The sequence below is a fragment of the Synchiropus splendidus genome, chromosome 2 (genome assembly GCF_027744825.2).
Source record: "Synchiropus splendidus isolate RoL2022-P1 chromosome 2, RoL_Sspl_1.0, whole genome shotgun sequence".
Lineage (NCBI taxonomy): Eukaryota > Metazoa > Chordata > Actinopteri > Syngnathiformes > Callionymidae > Synchiropus > Synchiropus splendidus.
In genome coordinates this window covers 25,169,828-25,190,352 of record NC_071335.1, presented here as the reverse complement: position 1 = coordinate 25,190,352, position 20,525 = coordinate 25,169,828, and the positions used below count along the sequence as shown (strand labels likewise).

At 46.6% G+C, this 20,525-nt stretch overlaps 2 protein-coding genes across 13 annotated transcripts in view; both read right to left on the bottom strand.

The window, feature by feature from the left end:
* mtnr1aa (melatonin receptor 1A a) overlaps window positions 1–3,288 on the bottom strand; it is a 45,877-nt gene extending 42,589 nt beyond the window's left edge. The window contains exons 1-2 of one of the 2 annotated variants that reach the window (XM_053855127.1): window positions 2,529–3,288; window positions 965–2,476 (exon numbers count right to left, since the gene is read on the bottom strand). In XM_053855127.1, the coding sequence (XP_053711102.1) occupies window positions 965–1,148 (184 nt within the window). In that variant the 5' untranslated portion in view covers window positions 1,149–2,476; window positions 2,529–3,288. Of the gene's footprint in view, window positions 1–964 lie in introns of both variants that reach the window. The other variant, XM_053855126.1, reaches the window with a different exon arrangement.
* Window positions 3,289–10,437: 7,149 nt separating this feature from the next.
* fat1a (FAT atypical cadherin 1a) overlaps window positions 10,438–20,525 on the bottom strand; it is a 63,449-nt gene continuing 53,361 nt past the window's right edge. For 2 of the 11 annotated variants that reach the window (XM_053858105.1, XM_053858107.1), the window contains 12 exons: window positions 20,151–20,348; window positions 19,215–19,793; window positions 18,859–19,081; window positions 18,662–18,793; window positions 18,442–18,599; window positions 17,586–18,054; window positions 17,271–17,424; window positions 16,823–16,933; window positions 16,105–16,745; window positions 15,631–15,768; window positions 13,333–13,368; window positions 10,438–12,196 (listed from right to left, as the gene is read on the bottom strand). In XM_053858105.1, coding sequence (XP_053714080.1) covers window positions 11,538–12,196; window positions 13,333–13,368; window positions 15,631–15,768; window positions 16,105–16,745; window positions 16,823–16,933; window positions 17,271–17,424; window positions 17,586–18,054; window positions 18,442–18,599; window positions 18,662–18,793; window positions 18,859–19,081; window positions 19,215–19,793; window positions 20,151–20,348 — 3,498 coding nt within the window. In that variant the 3' untranslated portion in view covers window positions 10,438–11,537. The other 9 variants (XM_053858106.1, XM_053858108.1, XR_008414002.1 and 6 more) reach the window with 8 other exon arrangements.

Below are 20,525 nucleotides of genomic sequence, written 5' to 3'. Positions count from 1 at the left end.
TCTCAGCTCAGACAAAATTACAACCTTATGTTGACGCTTGTGAGCACAGACTCAAGTTTGATCATTTTGAATTCATGTCAAGTATTAAAATGTGCAAATAATACAAAAAACTCTACTATGATTATTAATAATAGCAGGACTAAAATAAATGTATAAAGAAATAATATCATAGATTTTATTTTTGATCACTTATGCAACACATTGATTATTATTACTACCATGCGCATGTATAAATAATAACATTTGTTCTTTTTCTACCTCCTATTTCACACTAAAATTTCCAGCAATGTCACCAATTATAGCAATAAGAAGTAAAATTACTATTATTTTCACCATGAATTCATATGTATTGTTCGACAATACACATAAATATCAAAATATTCACACGAGTACATTTAAAAAAATGCGTAAAACTTTACAGTACGCCTCATATTTTTGAAGTATCTCTGATACAATTTTCAAAATGGCAAGATTACAGTGATATTTTCCAGTCGTATGAATTGGTGAATGGAGGTTTGCTCGTCTCCTCCAACACAATCTGAGAGAATACAGAGGCAACGCAGCATTATGAACTGTTTTAGTCATAAAAACTATGACTGACACAAGTTATTACTGCCACCGACCGCTCAAGTGGACAGTATAAATCTCTGTGAAATGTTTGGTATTGACAATCGAGATGATAAATGGAAAAGCATGAATAGATGGCAGCAGCTCCTGACAGATGGAAGCACTCACGGCCGGACTCATTCATTTATTCATCCATTCATCGCCTGGCGCTCGGCTGAGCGGCGCTGGTTGTAACCTGCCGTTGCATTATTGAGGTCTTTTTGCTCGCTCTTTTATAAAACCGGACTCTTCCTCGCGTCTAGAGACAATGCCAACGCTCTTGGTTCATGATAATAAACCATCTCGGACACTGACTTCAGACTTGTCACGCAAAGTTTTGAATCCAAACCCGACTCACCTGCGTTCCGGAGCTTCTTGTTCCGGTAGACGGAGATGATGACCAGCAGGTTTCCGAGGATGTCCACCACGATGGTGACGATGAGGAAGCACCCTAAAGTTGTGGTGACCCAGGGCGGGCGGTTCAGGACGGTGTTCGTGGGGTCCGGCGAGGTGCTGTTCACCTGAGAACCATTTATGTTCATTGTACACAGGCGCGCAAGTTCCCCAGCCGAGCGTGAATTCACCGCTGCGCCATGCGTCCTAACGCATGGATGCCAGCACAGCCGCCGGTGATGGAACGTCGGAGCGTCGCGCCGCCGTCATCTTCATCCTCGCTCCGGTCTGCTGTCTCTTCCTCCGGCTGTCGCCGAACCGCTGTGGCTTCTCCCCGGCAGAGGCGGCTCCAGCGCGGTCTCCTCTCGGTGCGCGCCGCGGAGTCTCCGGTTCCATCCACTTCTCATCGGCGACATGCAGCCGCAACTTCAAACCTTCCCAGCGTGTGATCAAACATTCCGGGGAGGAAGAGCTTTTTATTCACAGGGAGATCTACTGTCGCTCAGTGGCCGAGGAGAGTAAAAGCAACAGTTCCAGAGGGAGCGTGTCCTCCGCGCTCCATTCATTTGCCTTCACTTCCATTCATTACAGATTCGCAGGAATCATTCATGTTTCTGCTCGTTCACAAAAAAAAAAAGAGTGAGGAAGAAGCGGTGCGCAACGCCTCATTTTTACAGAGTGTGTGTGTCCTCACAGGGCTCTGGAAAATTACCGCACGTGTTCCAGCCTGAGATGTGGATTGGCAGAACTGAAACTTTTTTCTTTTCATTAAATACCAATGAGAGAATCGGACGCGGGGACTCTCACTCAAATACATGTGAAAGTGAATGAAACATAAGCAAAATTTAAACTTTCCTCCCCGACACTCAAACTGTCCTGTGTTTCAGGATCCATTGTTATTGGATGTTTCTCCAAGCAGCAGCATGTCACCTTCACTGCTGGTTATCTGTTTGTCCTTCCAGTGTGCAGTGAAGTGATGGATGAAACATGGAAATTCTCCGGCGTCAAATCTCTCACACATTATGGACCATATGTTTGTGACACGGTAAGAGGCGCGTCATCTGCTGTGAGAGTGTCCTCTTGTCATAGTGGCGACAGTCTTTTGTTTAACTGTTGAATAAACACGTTGTCTGGTTCCCACCCAGGTTTCTGTTTGACAGCGCTCCCTTTCTTCATCTGGTGTCATCGGAGGGATTAAAGGCCAAACCTTCCAGGTCGCTGTTTTGAAAAGGGATGTGGGTTGAATTCCCAGTTTCTTGGCTTGACTTCCATTCGTCAAGTATCTTCTCTTTCCTGCACATCAAGACTTTCAACCACAGTAACTTGACGATAAATTGCAGATATTTGCCTTCAAAGTACTCGCGATTCAGTCGCACACACACACGACTATTTCAGTGCTCACTAGGTGGCGCTGTTTCGTGAAGCCTCACCAGCCCATCACCTGTGAGAATAAGGGCCTCAGAATAGGTGACTCAGCCTCATCCATACGCCTTCAACCTCAAAATCACAAAAAACTGTTGCGATAAAACAGTCATTTTACAACCAAACTGTCTTTTAACATCTCTTAGTATTGTTCCTTCTGTCCTTCCTGCCTTTATACCTTCATCATTCAATGTTTCCTTTGTTGCCCTTCATTCCACAATCTCATCCTTTTATCATTTTTCCTTCAGGATCATTTTTCAAAGCCTCATAGCCTTGATCATGTCTCCCCCGCTTCCAATCCTACATCCACCAACCCACCATGCATTGCATCATTCAATCTTCATGTCATGCTCCTCTCTTCCAAGCCTTCCCAGTCTCTTTATCGTCCTTTATCGCATGCATTCATCGTTCATTCATGAGATTCAAAAGGGACCTTTGGAGTTTGAGCATCCAGATGGGGAAAATATGAGCAGTCCTACCCTAAGTTCGTTGGCACCAACAGCCGTGGACGATAGCGACGGATGTCATGACCCACTAGCCAGTTCAGCAGGTGACGTATCCCTTCAGAGTTGAGCCACCAAGGCAAACAGTCTGCCCAATGGGTGTCAGAAAGAGAAGCATGGAGGACTGTTGTGGTTGGCTGGTCGACTCTATCCAACAAACCATTGGCCTGTAATGTGGTCTACCTGCCTGGAGACCCCAGTGGCAGGGGATATCGATGAAGGAGGCAACGTCTGCAGATGCCAAAAGGGCCGGCCTTGAGCCACCAGGTGGATCGGACACCAGGTGGGGGAATCAGGGTGAAACCAACAAGGGCCAGGCCTTGGACCTGACTCCACAGACACCCTGACCAGAGGAGTGCGACCACCTTCTTGAATCATCGCAGGTACCTGCTGATCTGGAGAGGACATCCGACAACCAGGTAGCGTCGGGGGTCCCCGATTCCTTGCCGGTAGGACAGCACTTTCAGCTGCAGGATGTGCAGTTTGGGGTCACCAGTGTTGGAAATGAAAAGCCTGCTGAGGCTTGCCAGGCACTAGGGCCCTGCCAAAGTATCAACTTTCCATTGAATCGGAAGGAACAATATCTGTCGGATTGTTAGCTCCTCCAATTTGCCGCGGCATTAGAATCTCATTGGCACACGAGGACAAACACAAAACAAAGGACTCGGCTTCAGAATCCAGAGTTGTTACGCACACAGACATGATTTGAATATTCGCTTTCCCTCAGACAAGCGAGTTTGGGGGAGAGAGTGAATCTGGCTGTTTCTCTGACGATTTGCATATTTACAGATGATAAAAATAAGCTCCAGTGGCATCAGCAAAACAAGCAGCACAGTCTGAACTACTTCATCAGAGCTGCGAAGAGTGGCGTCTCTTTGACAGAAGACTTGGACTGCTCAAATGATTACCGCCGTGTATTGTGTTGTCGAAACAAAACCTGGAGCTACTTATCTGAGGTCAGGGCTGGTGGGAGTCTCGACTGCTGAGTCATCAATTTGGGAGAGTGAAACAGACCTACGTGAATTTGAGGAGAAATATGCGGCAGTCGAGGAGAGCGCAGGCTTGCTGGTCGGAGCAGAGGTGGAAAACACATTCAAGAGTCCAGACTCATCTGGAAAAAGAAGAGTTTTCTGTGTTAGTCTGCCTCCAAATGTCTGACTAGCATGAGCTACCAAATTAGCTCCTTCAGAGAATAAGCAGAGGAAAACATAAGAATGAATGCCAGCATTGCATCAGCGAGCCGTTGAGACAGATGCACTCAAGACTTGCATCTTTTAGAGGGTGTCCACAGCCACCCCTTGGTGACAGCAAATACATAAACAAAAGAACTGTAATTCATTATGAGCAATCCCAAAATAACTATGACTCAAATGTGTATGAGAAGAGGGTTATTTGGGGAGTCCATTTTCTGGGAGGGGGAAAGGTTCCTTCGTTTATTTGACTCTCAATACGTAACTCTTCACAAATAGATAAAAAAAAGAGGGCATTTTGGACATTTCTGCACATCATTGTGGTGTTAAAATAATGCGGACACATGGATACAGAGGTTTTAATATGAGTTTTTTTTTGTTCATGATGACGATTTTATAATATGACGAATATTGACTGACATAATTCAGCAGCTATGAACTGCTGATTCTTTTGACCGCACTACAACTGAATGCAGAAAGTAAGTCCGTTGCAAGTAAGGTTAATATTAAAGTTAAGTAAAGTTAATATTACTATTTCAGAGTTGATGTGACAGTGTTCTTGTTTTTAGAGGCCAATATAGATGGCGCTCTTGGTTTAGAAACGATGGTAGGCTTCATTGTACAAGTAACATCCAACTTACGAGCGGGATCGGTTCCGACCAACGGGTCGTAAGTCGGATTGGATGTAAGTCGAATGCCATTCAAAATAGCAGACGCGAGGGTTATAGGTACGACTGTAGTGGTAGATGGCTGTGAGAGAGTGAGATGCTGGAATACTGTGATGCCCTAACTGTTGCACACAATGCCGAGCTGCTACGTGCTGTGGTTGAATTGTGTTGAATTAAAAAAAAGCATCTGCTGGCCGTGGTCGTGTTACTTGTAAACAGCACCATCTTGTGGCCTCTGAAAATTAGGACACTGTTTCATGAAACCTTACCTACCTATCATCAGTAAAGAGTGATGAGGCGCTCAGTAGGTGGCGCTCTTGGTTTATAAATACCTGCAGGAAGCCAAGGATTACAGGCGCCATCTAGTGTAGCAAATTCTACAGGCTTTGGGAGCCTGATTCCTCCCATACTTTTGATGAACAGGTGATGGTAAGTCGACCTGTGGACGCAGGAAACCAGACTCAAATTCTCTTCGTTCATTCCCCAAACTTAGTGGCTGAAAAAGCACATTCAATGTTAGAAGAGGGGAGATTTATGTCATTAATAAAAACAAATATTCAGGTAAAACAGTGTGGCTGTAGAGGTTAGCTGGCTGTTAGCATCACTAGCTGGAGGAAAAACCTGAACATTTACGCTGCTTTCATGAGTTTTGTCATCTGAGAGATGCTCAGTCTAGAGCTCGATTGAAACAACTGGTTCTATAAATACAGTGCAGGACCATTTCTACATGGTCAACTCCAGACACGGGCTGTAAAAATGTGACTGATCGCCAGGTGGAGGCGTTAATCCTGATCACTCCCGTCCAGTGCAGCTGCTCTGTCTCCTGGGGAGTTTCCCGGATCCTGAGTTATTGGTTTGAGGGCAACTCACTCGCAAATCTCAACACTTCGGTGGTTGACATCCACGTTTGCATCATAAATCCAGACTTGTATGAGGCCCAACACTGGGATGCAGCGGGAACTCGGTCCGGCCTGTTGCCCAGTTTGTCAGCACCCGTGTCTTTTGTAGAGTTTTGGGCACTACCAGTTACGCAAAAGGCTCTGGATATCAATTCAACTGAAACATTTCTCAATAATCTGTTTGTTTGTACAACTGCAAGAATTCTGCAAGCACAAATAGTTAAAAAAATAGGGCATGTTTGACATTTCTGCACATCTTTGTGGTGTTAAAATAATGCGGACACATGGCTTTAGAAGTTTTAATAAGAGTTTTATATATATATATATATATATATGTATGTATATAGTTCTGGTTTTGGAGGCCAATATAGATGGCGCTCTTGGTTTGGAAATGATGCTAGGTTTCGTTGTACAAGTAACATCCGACTTACGAGCGGGATCGGTTCCGAACTGAAACCTTCCTTAATAATCTGTTTCCACTACTCCCCACTCGAGGTCCAGAGTCGTGTCGGCGAGTCCACGACTGCGTGATAAGGACAGCGGATGACTGGCGGAGACCCTCACACGGTCAGCCGGACCAAGCGGAAGCGGACGCAGTAATGAAATGAGTGTGTGGTCTGGACACCGACCCCGTCTCTGCTGCCCGGCTGGACACGGCCGCATCCCCACAGTGAGACAAGAGTGTTTGCTCTGCCCCTCTCCCATCCCTCATAACTCATAACGGAGGGTTGCTATGACGACTGCCAAGCTCCACCCAGGAATGAGATGTGTTTTCTGGGAGAAAGAGGATTATTGGGGTCATTGGACTCTCCCGCTCCCTCTCTCTTGTGTCATGCTCACACGCTAACATGCTTTCTCACATCAGCACAATGCGGCGGCTGTTGCTCCCACAATAATTGGGTCACAGCGCTCGATTTGTGCTGCCATTGTTGTTTATTCAGTTCATCAGTGCCCAGGAGAGTCAATTAAAGAGTTAATTCATGTCGGACCGCAGACGGATCAAAGCTACACCAGCACTTGTTTGTTGTGTGTGGGGGGGGTGAACGCTCTACATTTGTCTTATCGTGTCTCCGCTCCGACTCTCTGTCAGCCATGTTGACATGGGCTCGTCTCTGCTGGTGGACGCTGTTCCTTCCTATTTATTTCGCTCAGCCAAACGTAAAGAGGCACAGACTTCCAACTGTGAAACCTCCACCAGGTCCCACCCTGGCAACTGTGAGTCCCGACGCCTCGCAGAAAAGAAACGTGTTCAGCCTTTTGGCTCAGCTCTTTGGGAGCCGCATAAGTTTGACTGTCTCTCGCGGCACCATTCCCTCAGTCGTGAGCAAGAAAAAGTGCTTGAACTAATCCACGTGGGGAAGGAGATCAGACCAGAGCTCCTGAGGGCGAGATCGGTCCAAATGTTGGTGCTTCCATCTTGTGGAGGAGATTCGTTATTGCAAGGAGGCAACGACGATTTGTTTTGGAATAGATGTTTCTGAAGAAGATCCTGGGATGATTCCAAGCTGAACGTTTCTGTTCGATGATACTCAGAACGATAGGTTTCAGATTAGATTAAGTTTGACTGTAGATTAAATGATGTTTGGTGCCTCCCATCCAAAGAAACATGAGACATGAATAATCCACTTTGCAGCACTTCTGGTATTTGGAACGACATAGATAGTCTCTGAATGATCCGGATGATGGTGATCAAAGGATGGACATCGACTAAAAGTAAAGGGAAGCCGATCTTTCTGTTCCCAGCGCAGATCTTCACTCACCAGAATCTGTCTCGTTGTCTGCACTCACCTGGACCAACCTGCCAGTTCGGTGAGAATCATGTCCTTTGATTTCTCCAGTGCCTTTGATACCATCAGGCCAGCTCTGCTGGGAGTGAAACTGACAGAGAGATGCAGGCCGATGCCCCCCTGTGTCCTGGATTATGGACAACCTGACGTGCAGACCACAGTATGTGCGCCTCCAGGACTGTGTGTCGGACACCGTAGTTAGTAATACCGGGGCACCACAGTTCTCTCTCCATTCCTCTTCACCAATTACACCACGGACTTCGACTATCGGTCGGAGACTTGCCACCTTCAGAAGTTCTCTGATGACTCTGCCATAGTTGGATGTATCAGCAGAGGTGAGGAGACGGAGTACAGGGATGTAGAGGAGGACTTTGTTGCTTGGTGTGAGCTGAACCATCTGCAGCTCAATGTGGCTAAGTCCAAAGAACTAGTGGTGGACCTACTGAGGACCAAGTCTCCTGTGACCCCCGTTTCCCACTGGGGGTCAATGTGGATACGGTCAAGGACCATAAATATCTTGGGGTCCTCATAGACAATAAACTGGACTGGGCTCGGAACACTGAGGCCATTTACAAAAAGGGTCAGAGTTGTCTCTACTTTTTGAGGAGGGTCAGGTCCTTCAACGTCAGTGGGACAATGCTGAGGATGTTTTATGAGTCAGTGGTGTCCAGTGCAATTCAGTTGGCTGTGGTTTGCTGGGGCAGCAGATTAACGGTGGCGGACACTAACAGACTCATCCGCAAAGCTGGTGGGGGTGACACTGGACTCCTTGGAGACGGTTGTGGAGAGAAGGATGCTCCAGAAACTGAGGAGCATCCTGGACAACATCACCCACCCCCTCCATCAGCTCCTGGTCCAACACAGAAGCACACGTACAATAGACTGAGACTGCCCAAGTCAAAGACCGAGCGCCACAGGACGTCCTTTCTTCCTGTAGCAATAAAAACATACAATTTGTCCCTGAAACAAAACTACAGTGAAGGATTCTTTGGCACATTTTCTGTTCTTGAACTGCATTTGTTGCACATTGTTTTTCTAAGATCTTTTGTATCGCTTTTTTTTGCACTTAATTTATTGTGATATGTTGCGTACAGAGCACGTTACAAACACAATTTCCCTTGGGTTTAATACAGTTCTTCTGAGTCTGAAGGAAGACACGGCGCTTCTTACCTGTGTTATGCTGCCATCGTCTGGCCGATAATCACTACTGCAACGAAACAGACGCGGACATTGGACTCGACTGGAAATATACGTTTCTGAAAGATTCCAAATACAAGCTCATTTTTTTGTTAATTCGTAGTCGTTGTTTTAAACTAAGGAGCAACATTTTGGTAACATTTACTTGCCTGTTTTCGAAAATGTCGAAACACGAATGTATCGTTTGAATGAAGTTTGAATTTCCTGACGAATTGCTCTCGTAAGAAAGTCGGCTTTTATTATTATTTATATATATTACTTACTATATTGTTATTATTTATCATGAGCGAGTTTTGAGCTCTTGTCTTGTAACAGTAAGAAGCTAACAAAACAACACGTCTACAGCTAAAGGAGTCGCAATTGACTGACGTCATTCGCCAGTGACGCTGGTGTAAAAGCTTAGTGTCATTTATTTAATTCACCATTCGCCATATTTCCTAAATTTCAATACTCAATATTTTAATACTTAATTATAATTACTATTTATTTTTGGTGTAGGTGTAAGCGAGTTAAATAAATAAAACAAAATAATCTTTTAAATTGGTGGAATGCTGCTCAAAAATATATACAGTGGTACCTCAGTTTTCGAATGTCCCGGAATTCGAACAAATCGGAGTTCGAACAAAAATCTTGAGATTTTCTTGCTTTGGCTTTTGAAAGAAAATCCAGAACTTGAATGCCCGCAAAAAAGCCAGAAAAAACATAATGTGCGCAGACCTATCAGCTGACCCACGAGGCGCTTTGTTATTGTGTATAACGCAGCCTCTGTATGCAGACGTGTCCCGTTAGCTCCATTTACTGACTGTTTTTTCTTCATATTGAGGTGTAAAACCTTTCCTGTCTCCACACTGGACCGTGGTAGAGTGTCACAGGGGAGGTGCTGGAGCGCTCACTCCAGGGTTTGATGTCCTGTTGTGGGCTGGAGCTGGGACAGGGATGAGGCGAGTCTGGGACAGAGCGTGACTTGGTTTATGACTTGGTCACAGCCAAACTGCACAGAAGCGCACATTCAGAGCTGGACACGCACCGGGCACCTCTTCACTTCTGGAGAGACCTCACTCACTCGGCAACCCCTCCCACATGCAGCGGCCACACACATAGAGGAACAGCCACCTGCAGCACACACTCTACATTCACTCCTACAAAAGACTATTTTAAGGCTGGGAACGCATTCTTTCTTTTTCCATTCATTGTAATGGGAAAAATCGATTCAGATTTCAAACAAATTGCTTCTCAAAATTTTTATTTTTCAAACAAAATCACAGGCTGAGACAACTTAACATAAGGGTCACTTGTATGTGGGTTCACTGAAAAGTGTGGGGAGGCTTGAAAATCTGGGGAAATCTCAGCCAAGTGGGTCGCTGGAGGCCATGTCACATGAAATGCAGCGTCTCCCTCTTGCTGTGTTGTCGTCCTCCTTCGACCCTCCGCCTGGTGAGCTGGGATATTTAGTTTGTCTCTCCAGCTGCCTTGATGAAGCTTCATGAAGCCTTGTTTTTGGAGGACACCCCCTCAAATTGCTTTTATCCCTGGCTCTGAGCAACTGTTTAATGAATAGTAAGTGCATCCCTCTAGAAACTTTATCAGAGTAGCCATGAAAAGTTCACCGCTGACAATGTTGTGTCATCGGAATTCAGGTCTATTTAGGGTCCAAATTTCAGCAGCTCAAGAGGCGGTCCGAGGGCCTATAGCCAGATGCCTGACTGCATGGTCGGTGCTGGTCTAGAACCTCTCCATTACTGAGTTGCAACACACAAAAAAGACGAGATACGTTCTTTTTTTAGGAATAATTTATTGCCAGTAGGAAAGCGTGAGCCTGTGGCAGATAAAAATCTTAACAAGACGGTAGCGCTGCTCACACACACAGACACCTGAAAAACACCTGTGTCCATGGAGAACTCTCAACTATAAATATATTGGGTCCCGTTTTCTTGGTGGAAAAATAAAGAGGTTCCAAAGTCAAAATTTACAAACAAGCAAATAATAAAATAAAAAAAAGCAACAACACAAGAATATGCAGTCGTTCATTGAAGACCCTTTTTGAAAATAAGAGGACAAGAAATGTTACTAGTACATCTCGATGAGAAAAGCCGAGCTTTTCCCGCCTTTTTTTCTTTTTTTTTTTTTTTTTTTTATTATTTTGGGATGTACACACAGTAAGGCTGATAATATCACGCTTTTTTTTCTCCTCAAAAAAATAAAATCATAGAATATCTACAAAACCTAGTCACCTTTGAAATCAGAACTGTACAGTAAAATTCACATGAAAACAAAGACTCATATAAAACACTTACTTTTGAAATGCTTATTCTTTTTTCCATGATGTCAGACAATCAACTTCCTGCACGAGGACAGATAATGGCACCGCCATTTTGACAGAGTCAGAACCGTATTTTTTTTTTACTCTGCAGGATGAAACAACTCGACACTTAAATGTATCGTACGTGTGAATGTTTTCGAGACACGGACTGTGTGATGGCCAGTCCCTCCAGATTTCTTCCACGAGATAAGAGTCAAGTAGAACTTGCAACATGATTTTCTGCCGTCGACTCAGTAACTTTCTTATGAATCACACTTGTTTTCGTTCGCATAGCAAAAATTTTGGAAAATTGTTAATGGTAGATCATGATGTAGCGAGGACCTTTGACGTATTCTGCACCGCAACACGTCATCATCAAATGTTCATCGCGTATTCCACTGCCATTCCACCAAAATCATGTTTTCGTCCAAATGTATCGTATGTAGTGCTTGATTTTGTTTTGTGTACTGCGATTAACGTTGGTGAAATTTAGTGCAACGGTAAGCTCCTGGAGGGACTGCCGGCGGCGTCAAGGACTAGGTGGGTTTCAGGCACTTTTGTTTGGATCCAGTGTCAGACCTCAGTGTGCTGCTGGGAGTCCAGCGACGGGATGGCGAGCCGCTGGAAGTGGCCCTCGTCGCCGCTTTCGTAATCGCTGATCATGGCCTCGGACTCCTCACAGCACGCCGACATGTCCGAGCACGAGGCTGTGGACGTGTAGAGAGACAGGGACATGTTGTCCAAACCTGAGGAGTCAAAGTCCCGACTACAACCGAGGGGGTTGCCTGCTCTGAAGCCGCCGGCGCCCATGGTGGAGGCGGGCGTGGTGTTGGCAGAGGTAGAGGTGGCACCTTGACCCTCAGTGTCAACCCCGTCGCTCGGGTACGAGTGCTGCGGCAGGTACTGGTTGAGGCTGTAGAGCTGGGGCAGCGCTGGGCGCTGGCGGACACCAGAGGCGGAGTCGTGGTCCAAATCTCTTGGTCGCAGCGTGTCACAGCGGTCGGCGTACTCCGGCAGCGGCGGCGGAGGCAAATCGTCGTTGGCGGGGAAATCCTCAGGGGGTGGGGGGAAGTCGCTCTCGATGTCGAAGCCTCCTGGATAATAGTCGGTGTCGATGGCGCTCTGGTCGCTGTACAAGGGCGCCGGCGACTCCACAACCTCATACTGTGGAAACTCCTGGATTCCAGGAAGTTGTTCACTTGGCATCCAATCAGATGTGTCCCAGTGGTATCCTGTTTATGAGGAGCACAAAGTCAGTGTTGTGAAGGCTGGTGAGCTGAGCACCTCGATGTTAATACTCGCCATGCAGCAACACCAGTTATGACATCACAACACAGCAGGGGAGCGACATTTCAGGACACAGTCAAGGCTCGTCCGACTGATCATCTTATGTGGCCCGCAAGAGCTTTAAACGCGTGTCACTAGCATCAAATTCAATTCAAATTTAAAGTGCACCACAAACTCGATTGAGTGTTGCCAGCGCACAAAGTTGCAGTGTTGTATATCAACAATCAACCTGGGAATTTCTGAAAAATTCATCTAGACAGAAAAGAGTTTCAGGAAAGACTAGAAGAAGGAGACGGACTTCCTGTCAAACAAGAAGGTTTTTATCCGATCGACAACTTGGACCGCTCTTAAACTGTTGGCCCCTTATGTGACGTAGTTTGACAGTCATAAGCTCATCCGGTAAATAACATGTTATTTGTCAAACAGTGTGGCATCCGTTTGCACCACTGCTCTGAATATACAGAAACAGGGCAGAAAAGCATCTGGCTTCATTCGCGGCATCAAGACAAAGTGAGTCACAGACTCCATTTTCATGAGTGTCTAAATGGCGTTCAGTAAGACGCTTAAGAAGGAGGGTCTTTGTCAAATCAAACCCTTACTCTGCTAAGTTGCTCATCCTAAATTGCTAAATTGAACTGCTAATTGCTCACTAGTGGATTTCCAAACAAAACACTAATAACGGCGTTGAATTAGACAGGAACGATTAAGCGGGATTTTAAATGAAGAGCGAGAGTAAGCTACTTAACAAATGGCGTATTTAGCATTTGCGGATTGACACGGTACTAAAAACAAACTCATGCTTTTTCACACTTATTGCTTCCAATTTAAAATAAAGGGTTGATAAAAAAAATGATGTGCGTTTGGTAGCGCGGCATACAGGACAACGTCAGTGCACACGGTTAGTAGTTAAACGGCGCAACAAAAAACTCCTGCATCATGCAAGGTTGCAGTAAAACCCTCAGCGTTTTGTCTTTTTATTGTTAGTGGAAGTGTGTTAAGTGGGTGTGGCTTGTCGGGGAGCGGGAAGGGGGGGGGGGTCGGTGCCATCACAGAGCAAGCAAACAGCGATGAATCAAGTCACCTTTTGAGTTCTTGGGTTCATGAGCCAAAAAAGACTCTTTACATGAAGGCAGGGGAGAGAGAAGAGAACATGTGGAGTTAGAATCGGACAGCAGAGGACCATCAGGCCAATGGACATGGATGAAACATCTAGAGTCTGAACAGGTTGGTGAGCCAGTTTCTTTCACGACAGGATGTTGAGGCCAATTCGAATCGTGGGAGGATGAAGATTTCTCAAGAACACTGATGGACGTTTCCACTTCAGTCACCAAGGACCAAATACTCAGATCAAAACATTTCCTTTCTAGGTGACTCTTCTATGACATGTTCAGTAACAGTATGGCTAGTTATTTCTTCAGGTAAATACACTGAATTACGAACGTAAGTTTCTGACGTTTCGACTTTAATGTTCATGGATTGGTTCACAATTTGAGACCATGGTTTTGTCCACAAACAAATCGCTAACTAGTTCCGGAATACATCAGCTTCTTGGAGTTGATCTGAGGCACATGGCACACACATGCAACGATAAACTGACTATTTTAGCCCCGATTTGGCCCCTTCTTGACTGTGGATGGCAAACACCCAATAATCTTTTTAATCTTATAGAACGATCCCGTGGTCTGAGGTGTGCTAAGTGTGAATTTGTGTTCATGATGGGCTCCAATTCAACGGTTGTGAATGATAGACGTTCTGCATTTACGATGAACAATCTTTGCGTGTGTTGGGAGAGCCAACTGCGCCCGACTTGAACAGTGATGTGGAACGGAAAGTAGCCAATCGAGAAGGAAGAAACAAAGAAGCAAAGGGCGTAGTTACGACAATAACAAAGGCTAGCGTTGAATCCTGAGAAGTGAATGTCATTCAGTCTTCACCGTCTTCACTTGGTCACGGGGGCATACGTAATTATGATTTTTCCGTTAAAAAAGCCAAGACCACCGTCATCCCATCCACCTATTTTAAGTTATTGTGATGTTTCGCCTTTGCTTTATCAAGTGTGAAAGCTAGAGGACGAGCTTTTAGGGCTGTGGTGGGACTGAATCTTGATGTGAGTGTTGTGCTGCGATGAGATTATCGGGGCGCACCACAGACATCACTCACAACTCTTCATGTGCCTACTCCACTTGAGGTGCATCTTGTGGATTGTCCTCGAAAAAAATAAGGTAGTTTTGTCACCAAAGGCCAGTGCTGTTTGCTTCCTGTTAAAATACACATGTACCAGAGAGGCCAGTTTAAAAATATATCAACATAGCATATAAATATCCAAAATAATGACTGCAATCATAATGTAATAACTACTTTCTCTGTTTTTTTCCCTGAGATTGGTTGACAGTTTTTGAGTTTTGTGCATGAAAGGAAGTGGCAGAGTCATCACCACACATCCTGAACACCAAGGACAGAAACTAACAGGAGAAAGAATCGATAAAAAAAAGGTACCTTCTCTTTCCACCGAGTCAACAACAGAGTTGACGAGGTGAATAACTGTCACTATGGAGGCTTGTGAGAGGGGACACAGATCTATAGTTAGCACAAAGGCTTCCACAACTACACAACAAATAGAGGGTGTGCGCAGGTCACAACACTACAAGACTGCTGTCCTTGATGTTTCCTTTCTGGATGGAGACTATTGGGGCAATGGATGAGCACAGTGGGTGAAGAGTGACACAACACCAACAATACAGATGGAAGAATCAGATGGTTGCTGCAGAGTTAACATCTCAAGCAGGACTGTTGCGGTAACAAGGAGGAAATGAAGGAACGTAAACCTGTAATCGGGAGCATTTAATTTCAGACTCAATGAGCTCGAATGGGATGTCATGAGGATTGTAATGATCATGACTTCACGGTAATGACACGGGCGTTTATGAAATGAGAGAAAAACATTTGCTTGGAAAATACCATCGAGGCACGATCCCGGATGTTTGCTTCAAACATCCCTTTGAGGCTTAGATTGAAAAGAAAAATGAAACCATAAGAGAAGGGCATGCAGGTGGAGGTGAACATGAGGGACTTCTGATCGGATGCAAAGAATAAAAAGCAATCGTTTTATGCCCACGCTTGTGATTGCTTCCGTCTGTACCAGCGGTGACTGAGGACTTACAGTGAAACACCACCATGCTTAAAACCTGGTTCTGGATTTGTGGACCGATTTGATCCAGATAGGAGCTGAAGCCCCGCAGCGATAGGAAAGAGAAAAGAAGACGTGACCAAGTCACCAGCATTGACTCTCAGCATGCAAAGGAAAGTGTTAGCAAGATTCCACTGCATCAAACTACATGACAATACAATCAGCTCCGTCACAAGTCGGACCACGACTTACCGTTATCGTCGCACGACTCCGACTGGAAGGAGCTGAGGGAATGGACCTCAGACATGCTCCCTCTGGTGTTGAAGGGGTGGCACACGTTGTCCTCCACGGACTTCTTTGTCAGACACGGGTCCAGGTCCACAACTTTAGCTGAAAAAAATCCACCCCAGTTACACATGTGTAGAACATAGGAGAAAAAATAAAAGAGAGAAAGTCATGATATAGTGGAAATGAGCTGCTTGCCAAGGTCTGCACTCTGCAGATAATTATTTGTTTAAATGAAAGTTTTCAAGAGTTGACTTTGAAAATAATGGCAAGGAGAACTCCCTGTTTGAGTGGCGAGAATTTCAGGCTTAGAATCCTGTGTCACTATCTTATGAGGGGGTTCAGAGGCTGTCGCTGTTAAGAAGCAGTTATCAGTGGCAGCTTTAATAAAGAGTAGCAGAGTGAGACAACAAGTAAAGTACGAGGTGCGAGCAGACTCACCGTCATAATCATAATCCCAGTTGGGCTTCTGGATTGAGTCACTGTCTGAGACGGAGTTTGATGGAGGCGGAGGGGGCAGATTTGGGGCGACGCTGCACACGGCGACAGTCTTCCGGTGTCCGTGCACAGAGTCCGGGTTGAAGGTGCTGAACTCCGGGTGCTCAGGGATGGCTGAGCCCTCAAACGAGTTTCTGTCCAGGTTGTTCCGGGAGTCGCTCGGAATGCTGGGAGTGTACGAGATGGGCCTCACGGGCACCTGAGGCGGGATGTCTGAGTAGATGTTCTTGTTGAACTTGGAGTCGAAATAAGGTCTCTGGAGGAAGGAGTGGGGGACGCTGGAGCCGCCGCCGTGCTTGTCGTCATCGCTCTTGGACTTGCTGTGGCACGCCCTCTTGCGGATGATGACGAACAGCAGGACTAGGATGAAGATGCTGGACACAAACACCACGATGCCGATCACCTCCTCCAGGCCGATGTTCCAAGAGTTGGAGGAGACTTCGTTACGGAATGGGGAGCGGACTTCGCAGGTCGGCCCGCTGAAACCGAGCGAGCAGTTGCACTTGTAGGAGCCGTATGTGTTCTGGCACTGACCCCCGTTCTCACACGGGCTCTTCAGACACTCGTCCACGTCACTCAGACACCTGAAGGGAATTGATACGAGGACTCAGGTCACGTGTGCTACCAGTCAAGCCTGAACTCATCTTTTGAGAGGACATACCTGTCTCCCTGGAAACCTGCTTCACACTCACAGACCGGACCGTCCAGGCTGTCGATACACTTGCCACTATTTTTACATGGGTTGTCGTTGCAGTACGGACCCAACTGGCACCTGGAATCAAGCAGGGCGAACCAGTGAGATGCATTTTGAAGTAAAGTGGGTCAAATTCCAGAAACAAAGAAACTCTAATAGGCTTAGAAAAAAAGTTGTTTGGAAGAATAATAATGCTGACTTCTATATCAATAAACATCTAGACAAAACATGCAGCTCAGGTTAAAATAGAGCTTGTCGTTACCCTCTTTCAGAAAGTCCAAAGTGTAATGACTTATGAACAAACATGAAGTAAATGGGTGTGTGATTCATCACTCCACAATGTGCATATGAATGCTTCGATGTTGTTTTTGCACGAGCGACCTACGACACCACGCGGCGACACACGGTAGCCTACCTCTGTCCAGAGTACTGCCCTCTGCACTGGCAGTAAAAGTCATCAGCACGTGGCACACAAGTGCCGCCGTACAGGCAGGGGTTGGAGGAGCAGGGGCTGATAGGAATGTCGCAGTGGGTTCCCATGAAGGAGGCGGGACACTTGCAGAAGTAGCCTGGGAATTCAAGATCAAAAATTAGATCTGAAATGATCAAGATGAAGAAGTAGTTTTCTTCCTGGATAGGGTCAATTTGAAATGGCAAAAGTTGTAGCTAAAACAAGTTGTGTTTTACGTGCAAAACTGAAGTTGTGTTAGCACCAGGAGAGAGACTGTACCTCCGTTTGACAGTGATGTGCAGAGTCCTCCATTAATGCAGGGGTTGCTGGAGCAACTCTCGGCAGGGGTGAGGGCACAGCCGGGGCTCACGTCACTGATGTCCTCCAACACGGCGTGGGCTCGGCGAGCCTGCGTGTTGAGAGGCAGCTCCTGGCCGTTCAGAGTGATGGCCTCGATGCAGCCCCGCAGCCCGTTGGTGATGGGAAGGTTGCGGCCGTGCCGCGCTGACGAGTGCTGGCGGACGTGACTACCGAAGTATATGGTGTTGTCAAGGTTGAGGGTGCGGAGGGTGCCGGGCGCTGTGCCGGACGCTGCATGCACCCGGTCCAGAACCAGCTTGGCGTAGTTCCCGTCCACCTCCAGAGAGACGGTGTGCCACTCGCCGTCGTTGACCTGAGCGCTGTGGACCGACACCAGTCCCGGTCCGCTGCCGCAGTCGAACTTGTACTGCAAACGGCCGTTCACGATCTGTTCCACAGGGACGAGGGTTCAATTTAAAACAACGGATGACTGCAGCCATGTCTTTGTTTTTCAGACTTCAGTTTGTTTTGAGCTACAATAGCGGGATGAGTGATTGTGACAGCACACCCAACTGTTAAACACAATGTGCAGCAATAACGTGTCATCATGGATTCTTTCAGTCTGGACAGAAAATTAGATCGACTTTTTTATAGATGCTGCTCAGCAGACTTCAGTCTGTGGGAAAGGGCTGCAGGAATGCGTGGAAAAGAGCTGACTGCCTCCCTCCCAGTTCTGAAATAGCCTTTTTTTTTCTCCACGCTGCCACGACATTCCCGCAATTGCTCATGTGAGAGTGTTAAAAACTGAGCTCTGTCTACCATACAATCAACGCACCTCCAGGATGCTGTAGTCAGTTCCTTTGGCAAACATGACGGTGGCATGACTGGAGAACGTCCGCAGCCTGAGAGACAACTTCATCAGCTCCTTGTTCTCGTTCTCCATCAGACGGTATTTGATGTAGCTGCTGCCGCTGAACGTCAGCGAGTGGCCATCTGTTGAGCCACAAAACAGCATCAGAACAAGAACTGCAGGTACTAAATTCAGGAATATTTACCTGTGCATTTGCCCGTTCGGCTCTCTGGACACACGCAACTGTACACTGCCTCCCTGGCATCAGCCACACACTCCATCCCCTCGGGACATGGACTGTTCTCACACACGGTGTTCAATGAAGGGCACTTTCCACCTAGGGGGCGCCAAACACGCGTTAGATGGGCCACTTCTGAGTGAGAGAGTATCATGGTAGTTTACCTTCACACTGGCACGTGGCGGTTCTCTGGTGTCGCGGGGTGACAAAGCTGAGGCGAGCGGTGCTGTGAGTGGACATGGTGCTCTTGTCCAGCGTGACGACCTCATCGCAGAAGCGCAGTGGGCAGTCCAAGCCGGCACACAGTTTTTGCACCACCCTTAAAATCCGTACACCAGTCATCTCCTCGATCACCGCGGCGGAGGAATTCAACTTCCGAAAAACAACCTGAAGGGAAAAAAGCATTTTAAAATGAGGATCTTCGCTGGAATCAAAATAATAATATGCACACAAATATTGTGGAAAAAAAACACACTGGCAACATTTGAACTTTGTTGGCCTTAGTTTAATGATCGCTCACCTCCTGTGACTGGTACGGGGTGCCAGACCTCTCCAGAGTCAGCAGAACATCCAGATCTCCTTGCTCTGAAGCCTGCAGACTCACCAGCTGGACCTCGCTCCTCCTCACACCTGCGATGTTCCTCAGAGCTCTCTGGAAGTTGCGCCAGTAGTCTCCAATAAACTCCTCAGCCGCAATATTCCCAAAGCGCACCGCGATAGAGTTGTCCAGCGCGTGGCGTGTCGCCTGCCGGACGTGCACGTTCACGTCGGCCGCGGTGGTGAAGCGTCCATCCGTCACTGTGACGTTGAGAGGGTAGTGTCCGACGTCGAGTGGCTGCAGGGCGATGACTTTACCGTCGGAGGCGGAGACTGAAAACAGAGCGTTGCCAGAAGACGGCGCCAGGCTGTAGGACAGCGTGTCGTAGATGTCCTGATCGGTGGCGTGAATCTTTCCCAGGACGCCGCCTGCGTATTCGTCGCCGGCGGTGGAAACAAAGACGTCGAGCGGGAGGATGGCCGGAGGATAGATGCTCTCCTCAATCACACGCACGCTGATGAAGGCCGTGGAGGTGAGCTGAGGTTTGCCGCTGTCCGACACCTGAGCACCAGAACAGTAATTTAGTTTCAAATAAACTTGTCCTGATTCAACACAGACTCCTGTTCTGTTTTCTCATAGCATAAATATTATGACTCAATCTCTGTTGAGCTACAAAACATCAACTGCCCACACACGCCGTCCTCGCCTCTCAGGTGACACATCTGCAGCAGACCTTTGTTATTATGACTAAAGTGGGATGGCAGTCAGAGATAAAAAAGCCTCACTATGATTATTAGTGAAAAAACTGACAGTCCATCGATCAGTCCTGAGAGTGTCACAGGCAGGGGAATCCAAGAAGGAGATCCGTCGCAGCGACTCGACAGCTCAATCAATAAAACCACTTGAAATGAGTCTCACCTGTGCTTGAAGTAGGTAGTTATCTTTATTCTGCTTCTTCAACAAGCCTGTTGAAATTAGAGCCCCTTGCTGACTGATCTGGAAAGCGTCGCCCGTGTTCCCATCCACAATGGTGAAGGTGAAAGGTGGACCGTTGTGAGAGGCGTCCCGGTCGGTGACCATCAGCTGAAGAACACTGGTGCCTTTGGGTCGATTCTCCTACAGAATGCAAAATGACAAGACGAAGATGGTCAGAATTTTGTGTATATGTTGGAATAATGAAATAAATTGTTTAGCAATAGCATCAATCTTGAAACCATGAATTGATGTTCTTGTGTGCTTGTATTTTCTTCGACTAAGGGATTCTTTTTTATGCCTTGTCTCAAATATTGAACA